This window comes from Heterostelium album (assembly GCF_000004825.1).
Source record: "Heterostelium album PN500 unplaced genomic scaffold PPL_contig16, whole genome shotgun sequence".
In the NCBI taxonomy this organism is placed as follows: Eukaryota; Evosea; class Eumycetozoa; order Acytosteliales; family Acytosteliaceae; genus Heterostelium; species Heterostelium album.
In genome coordinates this window covers 96,036-113,011 of record NW_008805093.1, presented here as the reverse complement: position 1 = coordinate 113,011, position 16,976 = coordinate 96,036, and the positions used below count along the sequence as shown (strand labels likewise).

Here is a 16,976-nt window from a genome sequence, read left to right as displayed (position 1 = left end):
GTTTAACGCGACGTAAAAGAAGGGATTCAGATCAATCAGATTATTCTATTATTAAATTTTTATGAAATTAAAACTTAATAAAAATATCAAAAATATTTAAGCAAGATGTATTGATAATCATTAATGATTTATTTAATTTTTTTTTCTTTAGTTTCAATTACAAAAATAAGAAATAGATATTAAACCTTTTAAAAATTTTTTTATTTTTTTTCTTTTATCAATTAACTTTTAATAAAATTTCTATTTAATACAGCTTCCAAAACGATTGATTCAATACGATTGGAAATATCTGATTTACATCTCTGTAAGAGATATTCATCTGTATTTAATCTCTCTTTCTTTTCAATATAGTTGTTATGTGTCTCGTAGACAATATCCTCAACAGTTTTGGTTTCATCTCTAAGATATACACAAGTTTCACAAATTTTTCTTCTTATGCACTTTCCAAATATTTTTTTTCTACAAATTTTACGACAGTTACATTCTTGTGTATAAGGTACTTTGATAGTAACGGTTTTGTCGACAGTCTTAGAAACAATAAGTGGATGATTTTCGGTCCACACTTTCCAGTTTGATGGATTATCAATTTCTTTTAAGAGGCATGACTGAGCTTCGATTTCTAATTCGTTCAGACCATCGATTGAGATAGGAGATACTGATTCTAATGATTGTAAAATCGATTGCAAATATTTTTCCAAACTATTATGACTATCGTAATATACGATTCTATCAACTAGAGTTTTTTGGTTTTGATATAAATGTCCAATATTACTAACGATACAATCGGTGAAATTTTCTTTGGAAATACCATTTTTCTCCAAACTATCACAAGAGTTGACCAAGAAAATCATAGAGTCCAATACTTTAGGTCCAAATATAGACATTATTGATGAAAGAAGTGTCGATATTCTTAATCGAATGTATTGTCCGTTTAATACTAATGCAATTTTAACTCTGTTGTTTGGAGCCTCGACCAATAACTTTGATTTAATAAGTTCCAGGATTTCATTGTCAGTAAAACCATCAGTATCTAATAAACCTGGTGTGTCTAGAATGCAAGGAATTGATTGAGACGAAGGGCATTCTAATTGAGTGGTTTTGGTTTGAAATTTAATAAAATATCCGACTTTGAACCGATCATCAGAAATTAAAAAGTTTCCTGTTGATGATTTTGTTGAACCTGTCTCTCCAACCAACACTAAAATGTTTTTATCCGATTGTGTTGATGCAGATATTACTGAGAGTATAAAAGATATAAATATTAAATGATGAATTAAAATTTTCATTTTACTGTGTATTTGCAAAAACAATATTATCATTACAAATTTTTGAAAATAAAAATTGATGATTAAATAAACAAATTTTCAAAGCTTCAAAACTAAGAAAATCAATTTTAGTTTGGTGACTCATCAACTTTTAAATAAATATAAAATAACTTAAATTAACAATTAAAAATTAAAGCTATTTTGATTTTTAGAAGTTTAAGTAGATAATTCTTTTATAAACAAAAATAAAATAAATTATTTAATCATTTTAATTATTGCGTGTTTTTTTGTAATTTTCAAATGTTAGAAGTAGGGGTAGGGTTATGGTTACCCACACAATTTTTGGGGCTGTTTTTTGGTTCAAAAAATTAATGGTTTTTGAAAAAAAAACCTAAATTTCTAGTTGACTTTGACATCCACCGATCAAATCAATAGATTGGTTCCATCACTTCAAAATTTGAAGCAATATGTTTTCCAACTGATCTCTTCCAGTCTAGCCTAGCGGATCTTGGTGAGAATTAATAGGAGTGACCTCGGGGAATAGAGTAGTAGTTGGTTTATTTTGATTATTATTATTGCAGTCGTCGAGATCACTCATTGACAGTTCATTCGTGATGGTGGTTGGATTAGTAGATGTCGTTGATTCATTAGTTGTTGTGGTTGTTTCAGTTGGTTGATCGGTTGGATCTGTCATTTTCTTATGAGATTGATAATTAATAATCATATAAAAATATTTTAAATAATCTATCTTTCAATTTTTATTTAATATCTTTTCTTATCTATTGATTTTTTTAATAAATTGAATAAATTGAATAATATGAATGAATCCCTTCATTTAAGTCGCGTTAAACTCAATGTATTGGTTATTGAGAAGCTTGACGGCTTAGTAGTGAATAACTTAATTTAGAAACAACAGATTTAATTTAATTATTATTTGTATCTGTAGTTTTAAACTAGTACTTATTTAGTTGATTTGATTAATTTAATTAATTATAATTGACTGTTACTATTACTGTTGTCATATGTTGGCTGGTGTATATTAATATTGTTGATAAGTACTAGCATTGCCTTGGCGGCTACTCTATTGTCCTTAGACGGACAACAATCTTCCTTCTAAAGAAAAGGTTTGGTAGTTTACTTTAGTAAAGCAGACTCTAGCTGGGATTGGATTCGGTGTAACTTGAGGTGTAGACAATTGATTAGAGCTTAGTCATAACATGACTTTAAGGAACCGTAGATGTTCGATATTCACTCTGATTAACTCGTCCTAAAAGACTTTTAGCATCCCCGAAAAATAAAAAAAATTTCAAATTAAATAACAATCACACATTAAACCCACCAAAAAAATAAAAAAATAAAAATAAAAGCTAATCAAATAAAAGAGAGCGTATAGTGACCTCTCTCCACAGTGAAATTCGTACTTTTAGCTTTTTTAGCTATTTTTTTAATATATTTTAATAATATTTATAAATAATAAATAGAAAATGATTCTCTATAAATTATATTATAGATATATAAAAATGTTTATTATTGATAGGTGTAGTAGTGTGTGTGCATGCTAATTGTGGACTCCAATATAACCACTCTTCCAGTAGATCAAGACATTATAAGAAAGATCACAAGCAACCCTGCCAACAATCTTATGATTACTGTTCCAACACGGCAACAACCAAAGTATCAGTTTGTAGACATCGCAGCTGTACCAGTGGAAAGAAATATAGTGAATCAAATTTGTCAAAACATGAGAAAAGAAAAAAATACCATTCTAATTGTGGTATTTCATCTGGATGCTTACCATGTATTGAGTTAGAGGAAATGCGAAACGCAAGAGATGATATTCCAATTGCAAAGCTGGAACAATTGAAAGATGAGTTACTGATTCCAGATGGCTGGTGGTCTCATCTGCGCCAAACCTTTAAACTATCGAGGAATTATTCATTAGCAAAAGTAAAGAAAGTGCAACAGGGTAAGTTAATATTATTTAAATAACAAATATTCTCTTTTGTATGTTCATTACCTTGATAATACAGAAACATTGGAGAATCTTCAGTAGAAGAGGGAAAGCGTTCGTACATCAGTCTTAAAGATCTACTAAAGTTGGCGTTTAACAGAGAGTTTCCGGTAGGCAGCCAAGTGCCACAAAACATTTCACTTAAGATATCTCTTGATGGGTGCATGTTATCTAAAGTGAATCAAGTTGTTATTGGTACAATTCAACTGGTGTACCAAACCTAATGAATGATCCAAGCATTACCAATGCGGTTGCTACCACTACTACGACCACTGCTGCTACTACCACTGCCTCTGTTACTACAACTGCTGCTGCTACTACTACTGCTACTACTACTGCTACTACTGCTACAACTAGAGTTTCAACTTTCGCGAACCAACCATTAATTAACGAAAATCTTTTGCCTATTCCTGCCTTCTCTGTAGGTGAGAGTGTTTATGGAAAAGCGGTCAATGGAAGAGACTTTGGGACATGGAGGCCTGCTACTGTCAAAAGCATTAAATACAGCAACGAAAACAACGAATGGTGTTATACTATTAAGTTTAAGCAAGGAAATGAAGGTTTAGAAACATTAATAGGTCACAACTTAGTAACAATAGATGAGGATAAAGAATTCACAGTCAATAACATAAAAGATAGATTGGATGTTTTGGTGTTTGATAAAACAACAAAAAAATACTATAAAGGTGAAATAATAGAAGGTACTGAACAATCTAATACAAGAAAAAGAAAGGTGACTGCGATAGAAGTAGCATGTGAAGGTACAAATAATTATGATTTAAATAATATTCTTAATTCCACAGGTATACAAATCAGTAAAGAAAGAAAGAGAAATGAGTTAGAACCATTCACAATATTCATGAATATTTTTTACAAGATATTTACCCAATAATAAAATCTATATAATTAATTATCTAATATAAAATTATTGTTTATTGACTTTTCTTATTTAAATAAATTTATTAACTATTAATTCATTGAATATTCTAATAGTAGTAATAAAAAGAAATGATCAACAAAAAAAAAAGTGAAAAACAGCTATTTTGGCTAAAATGAAAGTTGAAAAATGTGATATTGATCATTGTAAAAATTTCGTGAGCAACAAAACTGGCTCTTGCTTGTAACCATAAATCGAATAAAATAAAAAAAAATAACTCTGATCACAATAACCCCACTAATTTTAAAAAAAATGAAAAAAATTAATGCGCAGGCGAAAGTGTTTGGGAGCCAGTTTTGTTTTGTTTCCAATATAAAGAAGAAAAGTGTAATCCGTAGAATGAGATTTCATATTATTTAAAGAGAATTGAATTGTACTTAAATGTTCGTACCAATTCTTATCTAGATCGTTAATCATATCTTCTAACAATAACTTTCTTAAGTATTTTTAATAGCTCTAATAACAATCTCAGTTTGACCGTTTGCTTGTTGATGGTCAGCATTTTAACTTCACCTTCATCTTATCGGCGAAGTATGCCAAACCTTTGATGTAAGTTTACTATCTCTATCACTAGTAATTTCACGCGGTACCCAATATATTTAACATAATTTGACATAAATAGATTATACAAATCCGGATTTATAGGTATTATGAGTCGGAATCAATGCATATTTAGAGAAACGATCGACAATTACCCAAATTTGATTAAATATATTTCCATTGTCGTCTTCAACTTCTTTTAAATTGGAATTGAACCATTCAAAAGTACTACCATTACTTTTAATTAGATTTAATAAAGGCATTTCAATAGATGACACATTCTTAATTAAATGTCGGTATTAACCAACAAGACCAATAAAATATCTGACCTCGGTTAGCGGCTACTCTATTGTCCTTAGACGGACAACATTTTGTATTAAAAAATCAAACATAAAAAAAATATCAAAAATATTTATGAAAGTTATATTGATTTATTTGATTTTTTCTTTAGTTTCAATTTCAAAAATAAAAGATATAGATATTAAATCTTTTAAAAATTTTTTTATTTTTTTTTCTTTTATCAATTAACTGTTGATATTATTTCTTATTGATACAGCTTCCAAAACGATTGATTCAATACGATTGGAAATATCTGATTTACATCTCTGTAAGAGATATTCATCTGTATTTAATCTCTCTTTCTTTTCAATATAGTTGTTATGTGTCTCGTAGACAATATCCTGAGCAGTTTTGGTTTCATCTCTATGATATACACAAGAATCACAAATTTTTTTTCTTCTTATGCACTTTCCAAATATTTTTTTTCTACAAATTTTACGACAGTTACATTCTTGTGTATAAGGTACTTTGATAGTAACGGTTTTGTCGACAGTCTTAGAAACAATAAGTGGATGATTTTCGGTCCACACTTTCCAGTTTGATGGATTATCAATTTCTTTTAAGAGGCATGACTGAGCTTCGATTTCTAATTCGTTCAGACCATCGATTGAGATAGGAGATACTGATTCTAATGATTGTAAAATCGATTGCAAATATTTTTCCAAACTATTATGACTATCGTAATATACGATTCTATCAACTAGAGTTTTTTGGTTTTGATATAAATGTCCAATATTACTAACGATATAATCGGTGAAATTTTCTTTGGAAATGCCATTTTTCTCCAAACTATCACAAGAGTTGACCAAGAAAATCATAGAGTCCATTACTTTAGGTCCAAATATAGACATTATTGATGAAAGAAGTGTCGATATTCTTAATCTAATGGATTGTCCGTTTAATACAAATGCAATTTTAACTCTTTTGTTTGGAGCCTCGACCAATAACTTTGATTTAATAAGTTCCAGGATTTCATTGTCAGTAAAACCATCAGTATCTATTAAACCTGGTGTGTCTAGAATGCAAGGAATTGATGGAGACGAAGGGCATTCTAATTGAGTGGTTTTGGTTTGAGATTTAATAAAGAATCCGACTTTGAACCGATCATCAGAAATTAAAAAGTTTCCTGTTGATGATTTTGTTGAACCTGTCTCTCCAACCAACACTAAAATGTTTTTATCCGATTGTGTTGATGCAGATATTACTGAGAGTATAAAAGATATAAATATTAAATGATGAATTAAAATTTTCATTTTACTGTGTATTTGCAAAAACAATATTATCATTACAAATTTTTGAAAATAAAAATTGATGATTAAATAAACAAACTTTTCAAAGCTTCTAAACTAAGAAAATCAATTTTAGTTTGGTGACTCATCAACTTTTAAATAAATATAAAAATAACTTAAATTTTTAATTATTAAAAGATATTAGTTTGGTGACTCATCAACTTTTAAATAAATATAAAAATAACTTAATTTTTTAGAAGTTTAAATAGTTATTTCTTTTATAAATAAAAATAATAGTAAACCATGGGCACCCCTAACAAAATTTTTGGGCTGTTTTAATGGCTTTTGAAAAAAAAAAAGAATTAAAACCTAAATTTTTAGTTGATTTTTTTGAAAAGAAAAATTGGGTATAAAAAACCAAACTAGATTGATAATTGTATTGAAATAATTAAAAATTTATAATGAAAAAAATTATATCCGTATTTATTCTGTTTAATATTATTTTTGAGATATCAGCCTCAAAGACCTATTTAATACTAGGAGAATCTGGAAATGGTAAATATTTATTGAAAATAATAAATTTAAAAAAATAGATTTTGAACTAACATATCAGTTTTATAAATCAATTAAAAGGTAAATCTACTTTTTGTAATTCAGTTTTTTGCACAACTGAAGTCGCAATAGAGGGTCATACCCTTAGTGCAGAAACATCATTTCCACATCTATACACTGGTACAGGAAAAGTTCACCCATTCTTCAATGGACTTAATCTAATCGATACCCCTGGATCCTGTGATACCAGAGGTAAATCCAACCAGGAAATAGTTGAAGAACTTGAATATTTCTTGATAAACACGTTTGGAAATAACACCGATTCCAAAATTGATGGTATCATCTTCATTCAAGACTCTTATAGCATGAGAGCTCGAATTGATCTTCATATGGAGAGTTATATTTCGTTCTTTTCTCCATCGGTAGTCGATAGCACTCTATTCATTGTAAATCAAAGAAATATCTCTGAAGATAGACTTGTTAATTTGCATATGGAAGAATGCACCAGAGTCCTGAATAAATATTCATTCATGTCAGAAAAACATTATGATGGATATAAAAATCACTTAATCAAAGTAAATGTAAAGGAGCCATCAACCGATCAAATCAATAGATTGGTTCCATCACTTCAAAATTTGAAGCCATATTACTTGAAGGATTTGGAGTTCAAGAAACAAGAGATCAATAAGATATATACTGAATTGATAAATAATCCAGAGAATATGAAAGAGTACCAAGAATCAAAAATAGAGTATAAAGAAGAAAACGGTTTCGAAGAACATGTCGTTCCAACTGAAGAAATAGTATATACAAAATCGTATACCAATGGCTTTGGTCTTAGTTTTATGGGTTTTTCTGTCAGTTTCCCAAAATCTATACAAGTACCACAACTTGTCAAAGGTTCTAAGGTATTGAGAACTACAAAAAAGAATTCAGTTCCAACAGTAGTGCCAATAACCAAAACAATGTTGAAGAATGAAGAGGAATTTTATTGGAAGAAAGCTATTATGATATACCAATCCAAGACCAAACAAAAGTATAATAATTGAAAAAACTTAATTCAATATTTCTATAGCAATATAAATGATTATCTATTTTTAATTATTTTGACTAAGTGAATCTTTTATTCAAATCGTTAATAAGTTATAATTGGTTTCCAAAGAAAAAATTAATAAACAGTTTTCATTAATTATCTAAATGTGTTATTTCATTTTATAGGTTGGGTTTTTTTGCACAATTTTTTTTGTATTCTTGCATTATTTTCTATTCGCCTTTTTAAAAGAAATATTCAAATCTAGGTTTAGAATTTCAATAGATATACAATTTATGTTAAAAAATAAAAAAACTCACTCATTAATAAAGGTCATTTTTTTTTCTCTAGAATCAAAACCAAGTTGATAACTATGTTTACTTTATATGTTATCTACATCATACGGAATTTGTAATGCCTTTGATAAAACACAAAAGCTGTGCAAAATTTTTTCATTTTTTGGGGAGGGATAAAATGAAATTACACCTATCGATATCATCAAGCTCATCTAAATAATATATCTTATTAGTATCATTAATACCATATTTATATATAGAGTGTTATTAGATAAGAATGTATGTTGGCATTGATTTAGGTACCTCTGCAGTAAAAGTGGTGTTGATAAATGAAAGTGGTTCATTAGTTGCAAGTCATAGTGAACCTCTTACACTCTCATGACCATATCCATTGTGGTAAGAACAGGATCCTGCTGAATGGTGGCAGGCTACCGATCGTGCAGTACAACAACTCAATTACAAACACCAGTTGGATCAAGTTGTTGCCATTGATCTCAGTGGTCAAAAGCGTGGTGCAACACTGCTAGACAAGAATCAAAAAGTATTGCGACCTGCTATTCTCTGGAATGATGGTCGTTGCGCTCAACAATGTGAAGAATTAGATTCATTGGTGAAGGATAACCAGTAATCTAATGATGACAGGCATTACAGCACCAAAGTTGGATTGGGTTGCGAGCGATGAATTGCATAGGACGATGACATAAACTGTGTACTGCTGAATATAGATTGATTCTGACTGCAAAATATACACCTGAAGTACCAATCAATAACATTGCCTGACCTGGCTGGCAAACACCAACCCCGATGCTCTGTCGAGCAATCACCACCGCCACGCTGCTCTCTTTTTCATCCCCAGCGTTCACGTACATCCGGTAGCAACTCACCTGTGATTTCACCTTATAACAATCCAAATGCTAATGGTATATTCTTTGGGTTGACACTTGAACATCAGCGTGCTGATCTGTGCAAGAGTGTCCTGGAAGGAGTTGGTTTTTCGTTGCTAGATGGTATTGAGGTTATGCATGAAACTGGATTTACGCCAACCAGTATTACTTTGGTTGGTGGTGGTGCACATAGTTCTTATTGGAGACAGATGCTGGCTGATATCACCGGCTATACACTCCTATACGGTACCGAGGTGGAGAAGTTGGCCCAGCAATTGGTGCTGCTAGATTGGCGATGATCGCCTTAAATAAAGATAAACCAATACAACAATTTCTTTCAGAACTACCACTTGTAAAACGTCACACACCAAATCAACAAACACACGAATACTATAAACAACGTCGAATAACATTCAAGCAATTATATCAACAAAATTTGTCACTAATGTTATAATTGCTGTATTAACATTTTAAAATAAACTATTTGTAATATTCTTTTAATTGTTTGAAAAATAACAATGTAAGTTATTTTGATTATTAATGCGATTACAATTGATTTTTTAAATTTTGGTATTCACTAACAATGTTAAGAATGTAACGGAATAGTTGTGATGCATGGACAACGGATGTCATGATAGGTGATTGACTGAATACAAGGTAATATTGATTGTCAATCATTCGAATCCAAATCTTTTCATTTCGAATATTGGGAAGTTCTATTAAAGTATTTGGTGGAAAGATCATTGATGGTATATCAGAAAATAATGATTCATTACAGATTATGACCAATTCTTGAATTGAAGCTGAACCTGTCATGTCATATCTTTTCTGAACTACATCGATTCCAAAGAGATCTTTGGAAAGAACTAACTTTTTCACTGAACTTGGTATCTCTGTTCTAAATCTCCGTACATGTTGAACTAAGAGTGTTTCAACACCAAATGGAATATCCACATATTTGTTCATATCAGCCCTGTATGCTGTCACATAGAGTTCTAATTCTTTGATCTTCATGCCATCAAGAGATGCTCCTAGTTCTGGATATAACATGAGATAATCCAATTGATAAATCGATCTATCTTTGAATACACTATTGAAATCATAACTACAATTCTCCAAATCCAGATATCTAATTGTTGGTGGCATTACATTGACCAATTCGATCTCTGCGAATATTTCCAATCTTGTGAGTGAAACTGGAAGATAATTCAAATCCATTTGAGTATCTTGTGTTAAAAAACTGATTGATAATGTCTTTAGATTTGGAAGTGTTTTGATTTGTGGTAACCATGATGTTGGTGCATACTCAAGTATTCTAAGTGTTTGAGGTAAAGCTCCATCTTCGATGGTAGTACTGTTTCCAGAGAATTCCAGTTCTTCAAGATTCGGTGGAAATGTTCCAACTTTAATATCTTGAATGAAAGTGGTTTTTTTGAATTTGAGAACTTTCAAAGATGATGGTAATACTCCTGGTTTGATTGGTTGATTGAATGACTCGTTGAAAATCAATTTAATCAATGTGTTTGGAAGAACTCCTGATTTGATTGGTTTATTAAAATATCGACCAAACTTTAGTGTTTTCAAATTTGGTGGAAGACATCCAGGTACTATCTCTTCATTAAACGAATTGTAGAATGACATCGATGTAATATTCATTGGTAATCCTGAACATGATTGAACATTCTTTAACTTTGATATATTTAAATGAGATATCAATTGAAAGAAATTATTGATATTCTCTTTGTTATCTTCTATATCTTCCAATCTAATCGATATTTTATCAATGTTTAATGTTTTTAATCTATCAATATCACCAATTTCATCTAAAAATAACAAATAGATATATTATTGTTAGTATCATTGATATATGTTTTATTTATCTTTATATTTGATTTACCTTTTGATATTAGATAATCATATCTATACTTGTACAATTCATTACCAACAACAGCTTTACATTTAGTTTTTCTATTGATTTGATCAATGATTATTGATTTATATGAATTTAAATGTATATATTTATTATTGTTATCATTAATGATGTTGATATGACGAGTATTAAAAGATAGATAACTTTGTCTTTCATTGAACCATCTTTTACAAACTAATGTAAACACTATTCTATCTATATTATCATCTAAATATTTAATTATCTTTGATAATAACAAATGTGATAGATTAACTATCCTATTTAATTGATTATTATTATTATTAAACATTTTATCTATATTTCGAATAACTGATCTAATCATGCGTTAAACGAAACTATTCCGATTGCATGGCTCAATTATTCTGATTTTTTTCTTGATCAAGAAAAAACATTTTATTTTTTTTTATTGACAAATTACAAAACAAAACTGGCTCCCAACAACTTTCGCCTGCGCATTAATTTTAAAAAAAAAGTAAAAATTAAAAATTAGTGGGGTTAATGTGATCTGGGTGGTTTTTTTTATTTTATTCGATTTATGGTTACAAGCAAGAGCCAGTTTTGTTTTGATATATATTAATAATAATAATGATAACAAATCAATCAAATAGAATAGTTAATTTATCACATCTTTTATTATCAAAGATTATTAATTATTTAGATGATAATATAGATAGAATAGTGTTTACATTAGTTTGTAAAAGATGGTACAATGATAGACATAGATATCTATCTTTTAAAACTGATCATATCAACATCATCAATGATAAACATAAGAATAATATGAATTTGAATTCATATAAATCAATATACATCGATTCAATCAATAGAAAGAATGATTATCATCTGTACATTTCCAAGTATAATCGTAGAAATGCGGAATATTACATGAACTCTCGTTTGTTTAATAAATTATTATTAGAACTTAAAATAATGATATTATATTAACAATCTATCTATTATTTTAGAAGAACAACTTCTTCAAATGAATGAGATACCTCCCAATGTCAACACGATATCGATAGGCTCTGATGTTAAAGAATTAGAAGAGATTTATCAATTGATATCTAGATCCAATGTCACTACAATGGAGAATTGTAAAACATTAAGATATCGATTACCAGAGAATCTTACATCTCTATCATTTTCAATAGATTTTAAAGACCCATTGTTCCCTGGCTATCTTCCACCACACTTGAAATCTCTCAAATATCAAAATGTCATTTTCCATTCCAAACATACAATTAAACCAGGTGCTCTCCCAAACACACTCGAGTATTTGTTTTTCAATCAATCAGTCCAAAACCCATTTGAACCAGGTGTATTACCATCATCTTTGAAATTTCTTTCACTCCTAAATAAAGCTGTTCCGAAAGTTGGATCATTACCTCCGAATCTCGAAGAATTCAAATACTACAGTGGAAGACATACAATAGAAGATGGAGTATTACCTTTGACACTTCAAAAATTGACAATACCTGGATCATGGCTTCCATCAATCAAACCACTTTCAAATCTTAAATCATTAACATTACTTAATAATGAACATGATGTAGTTGATTTGAGTTATCTTCCATGTTCACTCACACAATTGTACATTTCTTCAGGAATTTTAATACCATCAATACCACCATCAATCAAACATTTGAGTTTAATATTTGTAATATTTAATAGCAATGCCGATGAGATATTCAAAGATCATTCCAATCAATTTGATTTCATGTTTGTAGAAAAAAAAAAAATTGAATCACTCTATGGTCTGAATATTAAGGAATTATATATTTCAATGGATATAAATCAAAAGCTACCTCAAATTCCACCATCAGTTCAGAAATTAACAATTAGTTCAATACAAGAAGACTCTTTTCTTTGTAATATAACCATTCCAAACACACTTCAAGAGTTGGTAATAATAGATGATTATAAAGGATATTTTAGAGTAATAAACTTTAATAATGATGTTCTTCCACCATCACTTCAATCACTGACACTACCATCAATTCAACTTCCACATCCTCTAATACCCAACAATCTTGTTCTAAAATCTTTAAATACAATATGGTTACGAAGACTTGACGATCATCATTTCCTCTTGTTCAGTGAAGAACCAACCTTTATATCTGCGATCGTTCATGAATCAGATCTTCCAATTAAATTAGATTTTTTTAAATGAATAAATAAAAAAAAACAGATTTCTTTAAAATTTCCATTTTTAGAATAAAAAAAACTGATCAGTTTTTAATTTTATTTTTATGTAAATCTTTGTTATAAAACCTTTGGCAATGTAACATCTTGATTAGTAGCTCCACAACACCACACCTCAAAAACACAAAAATCATTAATGACTTATCATTTTAATATTTGTATACAAGAGATATTATTTTCATGTATGTTTAATGATAAGCTATATAGTTTTCAATGGAGATTATCATTGAATTTAGTGTCAAAAAGATGGTTTGATTTTATGCGATGTTCTATTATCAATACTGATCGTAAGGTTCTCTGCAATATTTGGTCATCCGATAAGCTGACCGACGTACTGAAACCGGTGAGAGACATCGAAGGATGGGTTACTCATCTACTGGACAGAGAGTACTGTATGTTAAGACATGCCAAAACAGTGGTGGTCCAAATCAATCGACGCTTCGAACTATGTAACTCTATCAAACAGGAGTATCTCGAGCATTTCGGGCGAATCTGTGAGAGATTCCAGATGGCAATCGATATCAATGTGCCCATCTCCTATAGCACGATGCAGTCGATTCTCCAAACTTTGAATGGCAGCTGCAAATCGGTGGTTGGAATCAAGTCGTATCCCGATAGAAGTATCAATCTTCTCAATAGTCTAAGTGTTCCACTCATTTATTTTCCACCGATCAATCTTGCAATGACACTTCACCTGAGAGATAACCTGGAGAGTTTGATCAAACAAAAGATTTTGTACAACGACAAGCTGCAGAGATTGTCATGTACTACGACTGCCCCGATTGATTCGCCGCTCGACGACGACCAGAGTCCCCAAAAGATTACCAAATCGATCAAGCAGTTTGAATATAGTATTCATCATCCGTATCCGATCAACCATGAAATAGACTATCTCCAAAAGTGCAGTCGTCTCACCAAAGTCAGCTTTCTCTTTAAATCGAATAACCATATTGAGCCGCTACTTGAATTCATCAACAGCTCCCAAACTCTGACATCGGTACAACTGATCTTTGACTACACCGACTCGATTCTCTGTGCAATTCTGCTCAATAGGAATATAAGGAAGCTAACCATCGGCAAGAGTACTCCGCAAACTCTTGAGAAATCATTGGATAACCGACTGGCGAACAACTACATCAAGAAGTATCAACAACAGAACGAACCGAATACAACACTTGTAAAATTAAAATTTAAAGACAACCAATCCGATCGTACCGGATCTAACAACAACGAGAAATACAGGATCTACAACAATCCGTTGCAATATATAAAAGGATTGGTATATCTTTCACTCGGTACGTTTCTAGTGCATCTTAGTCTGGGCAATTCCAATCAGGATTGCATAGCCTCAGATTCACTTAGCCAGATACCAGCTTCACAGTGCTATCCATTGGAGGCGTTACTTCAAGAGAGTAACTATCTAAGTAAGCTAACCATCGGTAGCACCATCCGATACAAACCTAGCGATGTCAAGCAAATCGCCACACTACTCGAATCGAATTCAACAATATATACAGTGGATATCATGACGGTTGGAGATCGTCCCAATTCGATTCTATCGCAAATCAAGAAATCAGAACATTTCAAACAAGCTACCACAAAACCAAGTAGGAAATTAGAGTTTTTACAACATAATATTTTTGGTATGATGCATCAACACCGAAACAAAAAGAGATTGATCGATTAAAAGATCTATATGTTTATTTTACTAACATTTATTTTTAAAACTTCTCCTTACAATACAATAACATTAGAGAGAAATTGTGATATTTCAGCTTCTTGTGATACCGACAACAACAACCAAGAAGTATCGACAAATGAAAAACATCAAAAGAATAAATTACAAAAAGCCATCAACCTACTTTTGTCTAAAAAATAAAATTAAATTAAATTACTATTATTTTGTATTTTTTTTATTCACCATAATGTTTATGTCCGATCAAGATTGTTCAATTATATTTAATAGTTATATTCAAAAAATAATATTTGATCTCTTATTTAATGACAAGATATGTAGTTATAAATGGAGGTTGACATTGAATTTAGTGTCAAAGCGTTGGTTTGACTTTATGAGTAATGCCATTTCCAATTCCAAGCGAAAGTATAGTGCTATATTATTATTATCAGCTCAATCTCTATCATCATCATCATCATTTATACAACAAAATGAATATAATCAACAACAACAACCAGAGCAACATACAAATGCAATGAATTCATCTAAACAGACAATATGTGATTCTATTCATCTATTAGATAATCAATATTGTATATTGAGTCATTGTAGATCACTAGTTTGTAAAATACAAAGTTTCACACCCACCACCGAAACGCTATCGGTGTTCTCAAGAATATGTCAACGATTTGAAATCATTCTAGACATTCAAATACCGTTGCACTACGACTATATCATGGCACTATTAATAGTAATAAATAGACAAAATAAAGCGATTGGTATCATCGATTACCTAAAGAACTTTAGTAAGCTCTCCGATTTCCACGTACCAATAAAATACTATTACCCACTGAACCTGTTCGATTTGGTAGACCAGACACCGTCAGACCGTATCAATAGGGAGAAGCTACTTTGCAATCGGTACTTGCAAAAGCTAGATTGCTATAGCGATAGAACCATCGATCAAGACATACCGCAAGACTCATGCGAATCACTCCGAAAGTTCCGCTATGAAGTAGTATTGCCACAGCAGCACACGATCACCAAGGAACTGCAGTTTCTATCGCACTGTAAGCAATTGGTAAAATTTGAATTCTTTCTAACAGTTCCACAGATACTACCTCCACTATTAGAGTTTCTAAGATCGTGTCAAACACTCCGTACTGTAATATTGCTATTCGACTTTGATGATGCAGTATTAAGTGCTCTTCTCTTGAATTGTAACATTAGGAAAATAATCATTGGTAAACTCAACTATAAAGTCGACGATAGTTTAGATAATGATAATTATTATATCGATAAGATCGATAAATATTCAAAAGAATATCAATCATATGTACAACCACATAATTCAACACTTAGGAAATTAACATTTAAAATCTATGATCGATATTATAGTAATCAAAATCAAAGCTACAAGATTCACTTCAATCCAACAAGCTATATATCAAATCTATATAAACTATCAACAAATTTAATAACCTCTAATAATAATAATAATAATAATAATAATAACAATCAAAATAATAGCGATTATCATAATAGTTGGTTAAAATCATTGGGATGTAAAGAAAATAGATTGGTTGATTTAACATTGACGAACCATAATAATAAGAAAAATAATATAACTAGTTGTATTCTATTCGAACCACTCTTTACTATGAACGATACTCTACGAAAGTTAAAGTTATCACTTTCTTTCTGTGAGTCTATTGATGACACATTTAAATTTGTCAGATTACTAGAACAATGTCATTCGATTATCATAGTAGATATAGTTGCACAAAGAAAAATTAAACTCATCGACGGTCGTCCACCAACTATAGTTCTGTTCATGAACCAATCACAAACATTTAAACTTTCTAAAACGGTTTATAATAATATTCAACGTTATTATTATGGTATGTAAATTAAATAAAAAACAAAACAAACTACAACTTTACTAATTACTATTACTTATAGATAGAACAATTAGTTTTTTAATTTAAAATCATATAAAGTAAAAAACTTTTAATTTATTTATAGATATATATCTATTGATAATTTTTACAAAATTTTAATTGATTTTTTACAATTTTATTGTTTT

General features: G+C 30.2%; 10 protein-coding genes across 10 annotated transcripts; 6 read left to right on the top strand and 4 right to left on the bottom strand.

Annotated features, from left to right (window-relative positions):
- Positions 1-221: 221 nt before the first annotated feature.
- On the bottom strand, positions 222-1,286 carry PPL_06523 (uncharacterized protein; the record flags this gene model as incomplete). Its single annotated transcript, XM_020577377.1, has 1 exon — positions 222-1,286. The coding sequence occupies one exon, from the start codon at positions 1,284-1,286 to the stop codon at positions 222-224; it is 1,065 nt and encodes a 354-aa protein (XP_020432704.1).
- A 796-nt stretch (positions 1,287-2,082) lies between these two features.
- Positions 2,083-4,626, top strand: PPL_06522 (uncharacterized protein; the record flags this gene model as incomplete). Its single annotated transcript, XM_020577376.1, has 4 exons — positions 2,083-2,154; positions 3,194-3,231; positions 3,454-4,113; positions 4,578-4,626. 4 exons carry the CDS (start codon positions 2,083-2,085, stop codon positions 4,624-4,626), a joined length of 819 nt encoding a protein of 272 aa, XP_020432703.1.
- A 210-nt stretch (positions 4,627-4,836) lies between these two features.
- PPL_06521 (uncharacterized protein) lies at positions 4,837-5,016 on the bottom strand (the record flags this gene model as incomplete). The annotated part of the gene is made up of 1 exon (XM_020577375.1): positions 4,837-5,016. One exon carries the CDS (start codon positions 5,014-5,016, stop codon positions 4,837-4,839), a length of 180 nt encoding a protein of 59 aa, XP_020432702.1.
- Positions 5,017-5,277: 261 nt separating this feature from the next.
- PPL_06520 (uncharacterized protein) lies at positions 5,278-6,345 on the bottom strand (the record flags this gene model as incomplete). The annotated part of the gene is made up of 1 exon (XM_020577374.1): positions 5,278-6,345. One exon carries the CDS (start codon positions 6,343-6,345, stop codon positions 5,278-5,280), a length of 1,068 nt encoding a protein of 355 aa, XP_020432701.1.
- A 437-nt stretch (positions 6,346-6,782) lies between these two features.
- PPL_06519 (uncharacterized protein) lies at positions 6,783-7,922 on the top strand (the record flags this gene model as incomplete). The annotated part of the gene is made up of 2 exons (XM_020577373.1): positions 6,783-6,876; positions 6,955-7,922. 2 exons carry the CDS (start codon positions 6,783-6,785, stop codon positions 7,920-7,922), a joined length of 1,062 nt encoding a protein of 353 aa, XP_020432700.1.
- A 554-nt stretch (positions 7,923-8,476) lies between these two features.
- Positions 8,477-9,537, top strand: PPL_06518 (uncharacterized protein; the record flags this gene model as incomplete). Its single annotated transcript, XM_020577372.1, has 4 exons — positions 8,477-8,548; positions 8,606-8,809; positions 9,056-9,245; positions 9,338-9,537. The coding sequence occupies 4 exons, from the start codon at positions 8,477-8,479 to the stop codon at positions 9,535-9,537; spliced, it is 666 nt and encodes a 221-aa protein (XP_020432699.1).
- A 92-nt stretch (positions 9,538-9,629) lies between these two features.
- Positions 9,630-11,302, bottom strand: PPL_06517 (uncharacterized protein; the record flags this gene model as incomplete). Its single annotated transcript, XM_020577371.1, has 2 exons — positions 9,630-10,906; positions 10,981-11,302. The coding sequence occupies 2 exons, from the start codon at positions 11,300-11,302 to the stop codon at positions 9,630-9,632; spliced, it is 1,599 nt and encodes a 532-aa protein (XP_020432698.1).
- Positions 11,303-11,598: 296 nt separating this feature from the next.
- On the top strand, positions 11,599-13,183 carry PPL_06516 (uncharacterized protein; the record flags this gene model as incomplete). Its single annotated transcript, XM_020577370.1, has 2 exons — positions 11,599-11,908; positions 11,979-13,183. The coding sequence occupies 2 exons, from the start codon at positions 11,599-11,601 to the stop codon at positions 13,181-13,183; spliced, it is 1,515 nt and encodes a 504-aa protein (XP_020432697.1).
- Positions 13,184-13,351: 168 nt separating this feature from the next.
- Positions 13,352-15,094, top strand: PPL_06515 (uncharacterized protein; the record flags this gene model as incomplete). Its single annotated transcript, XM_020577369.1, has 3 exons — positions 13,352-13,664; positions 14,103-14,858; positions 14,970-15,094. 3 exons carry the CDS (start codon positions 13,352-13,354, stop codon positions 15,092-15,094), a joined length of 1,194 nt encoding a protein of 397 aa, XP_020432696.1.
- A 52-nt stretch (positions 15,095-15,146) lies between these two features.
- On the top strand, positions 15,147-16,878 carry PPL_06514 (uncharacterized protein; the record flags this gene model as incomplete). The annotated part of the gene is made up of 2 exons (XM_020577368.1): positions 15,147-16,791; positions 16,853-16,878. The coding sequence occupies 2 exons, from the start codon at positions 15,147-15,149 to the stop codon at positions 16,876-16,878; spliced, it is 1,671 nt and encodes a 556-aa protein (XP_020432695.1).
- Between the last annotated feature and the right edge of the window lie 98 nt (positions 16,879-16,976).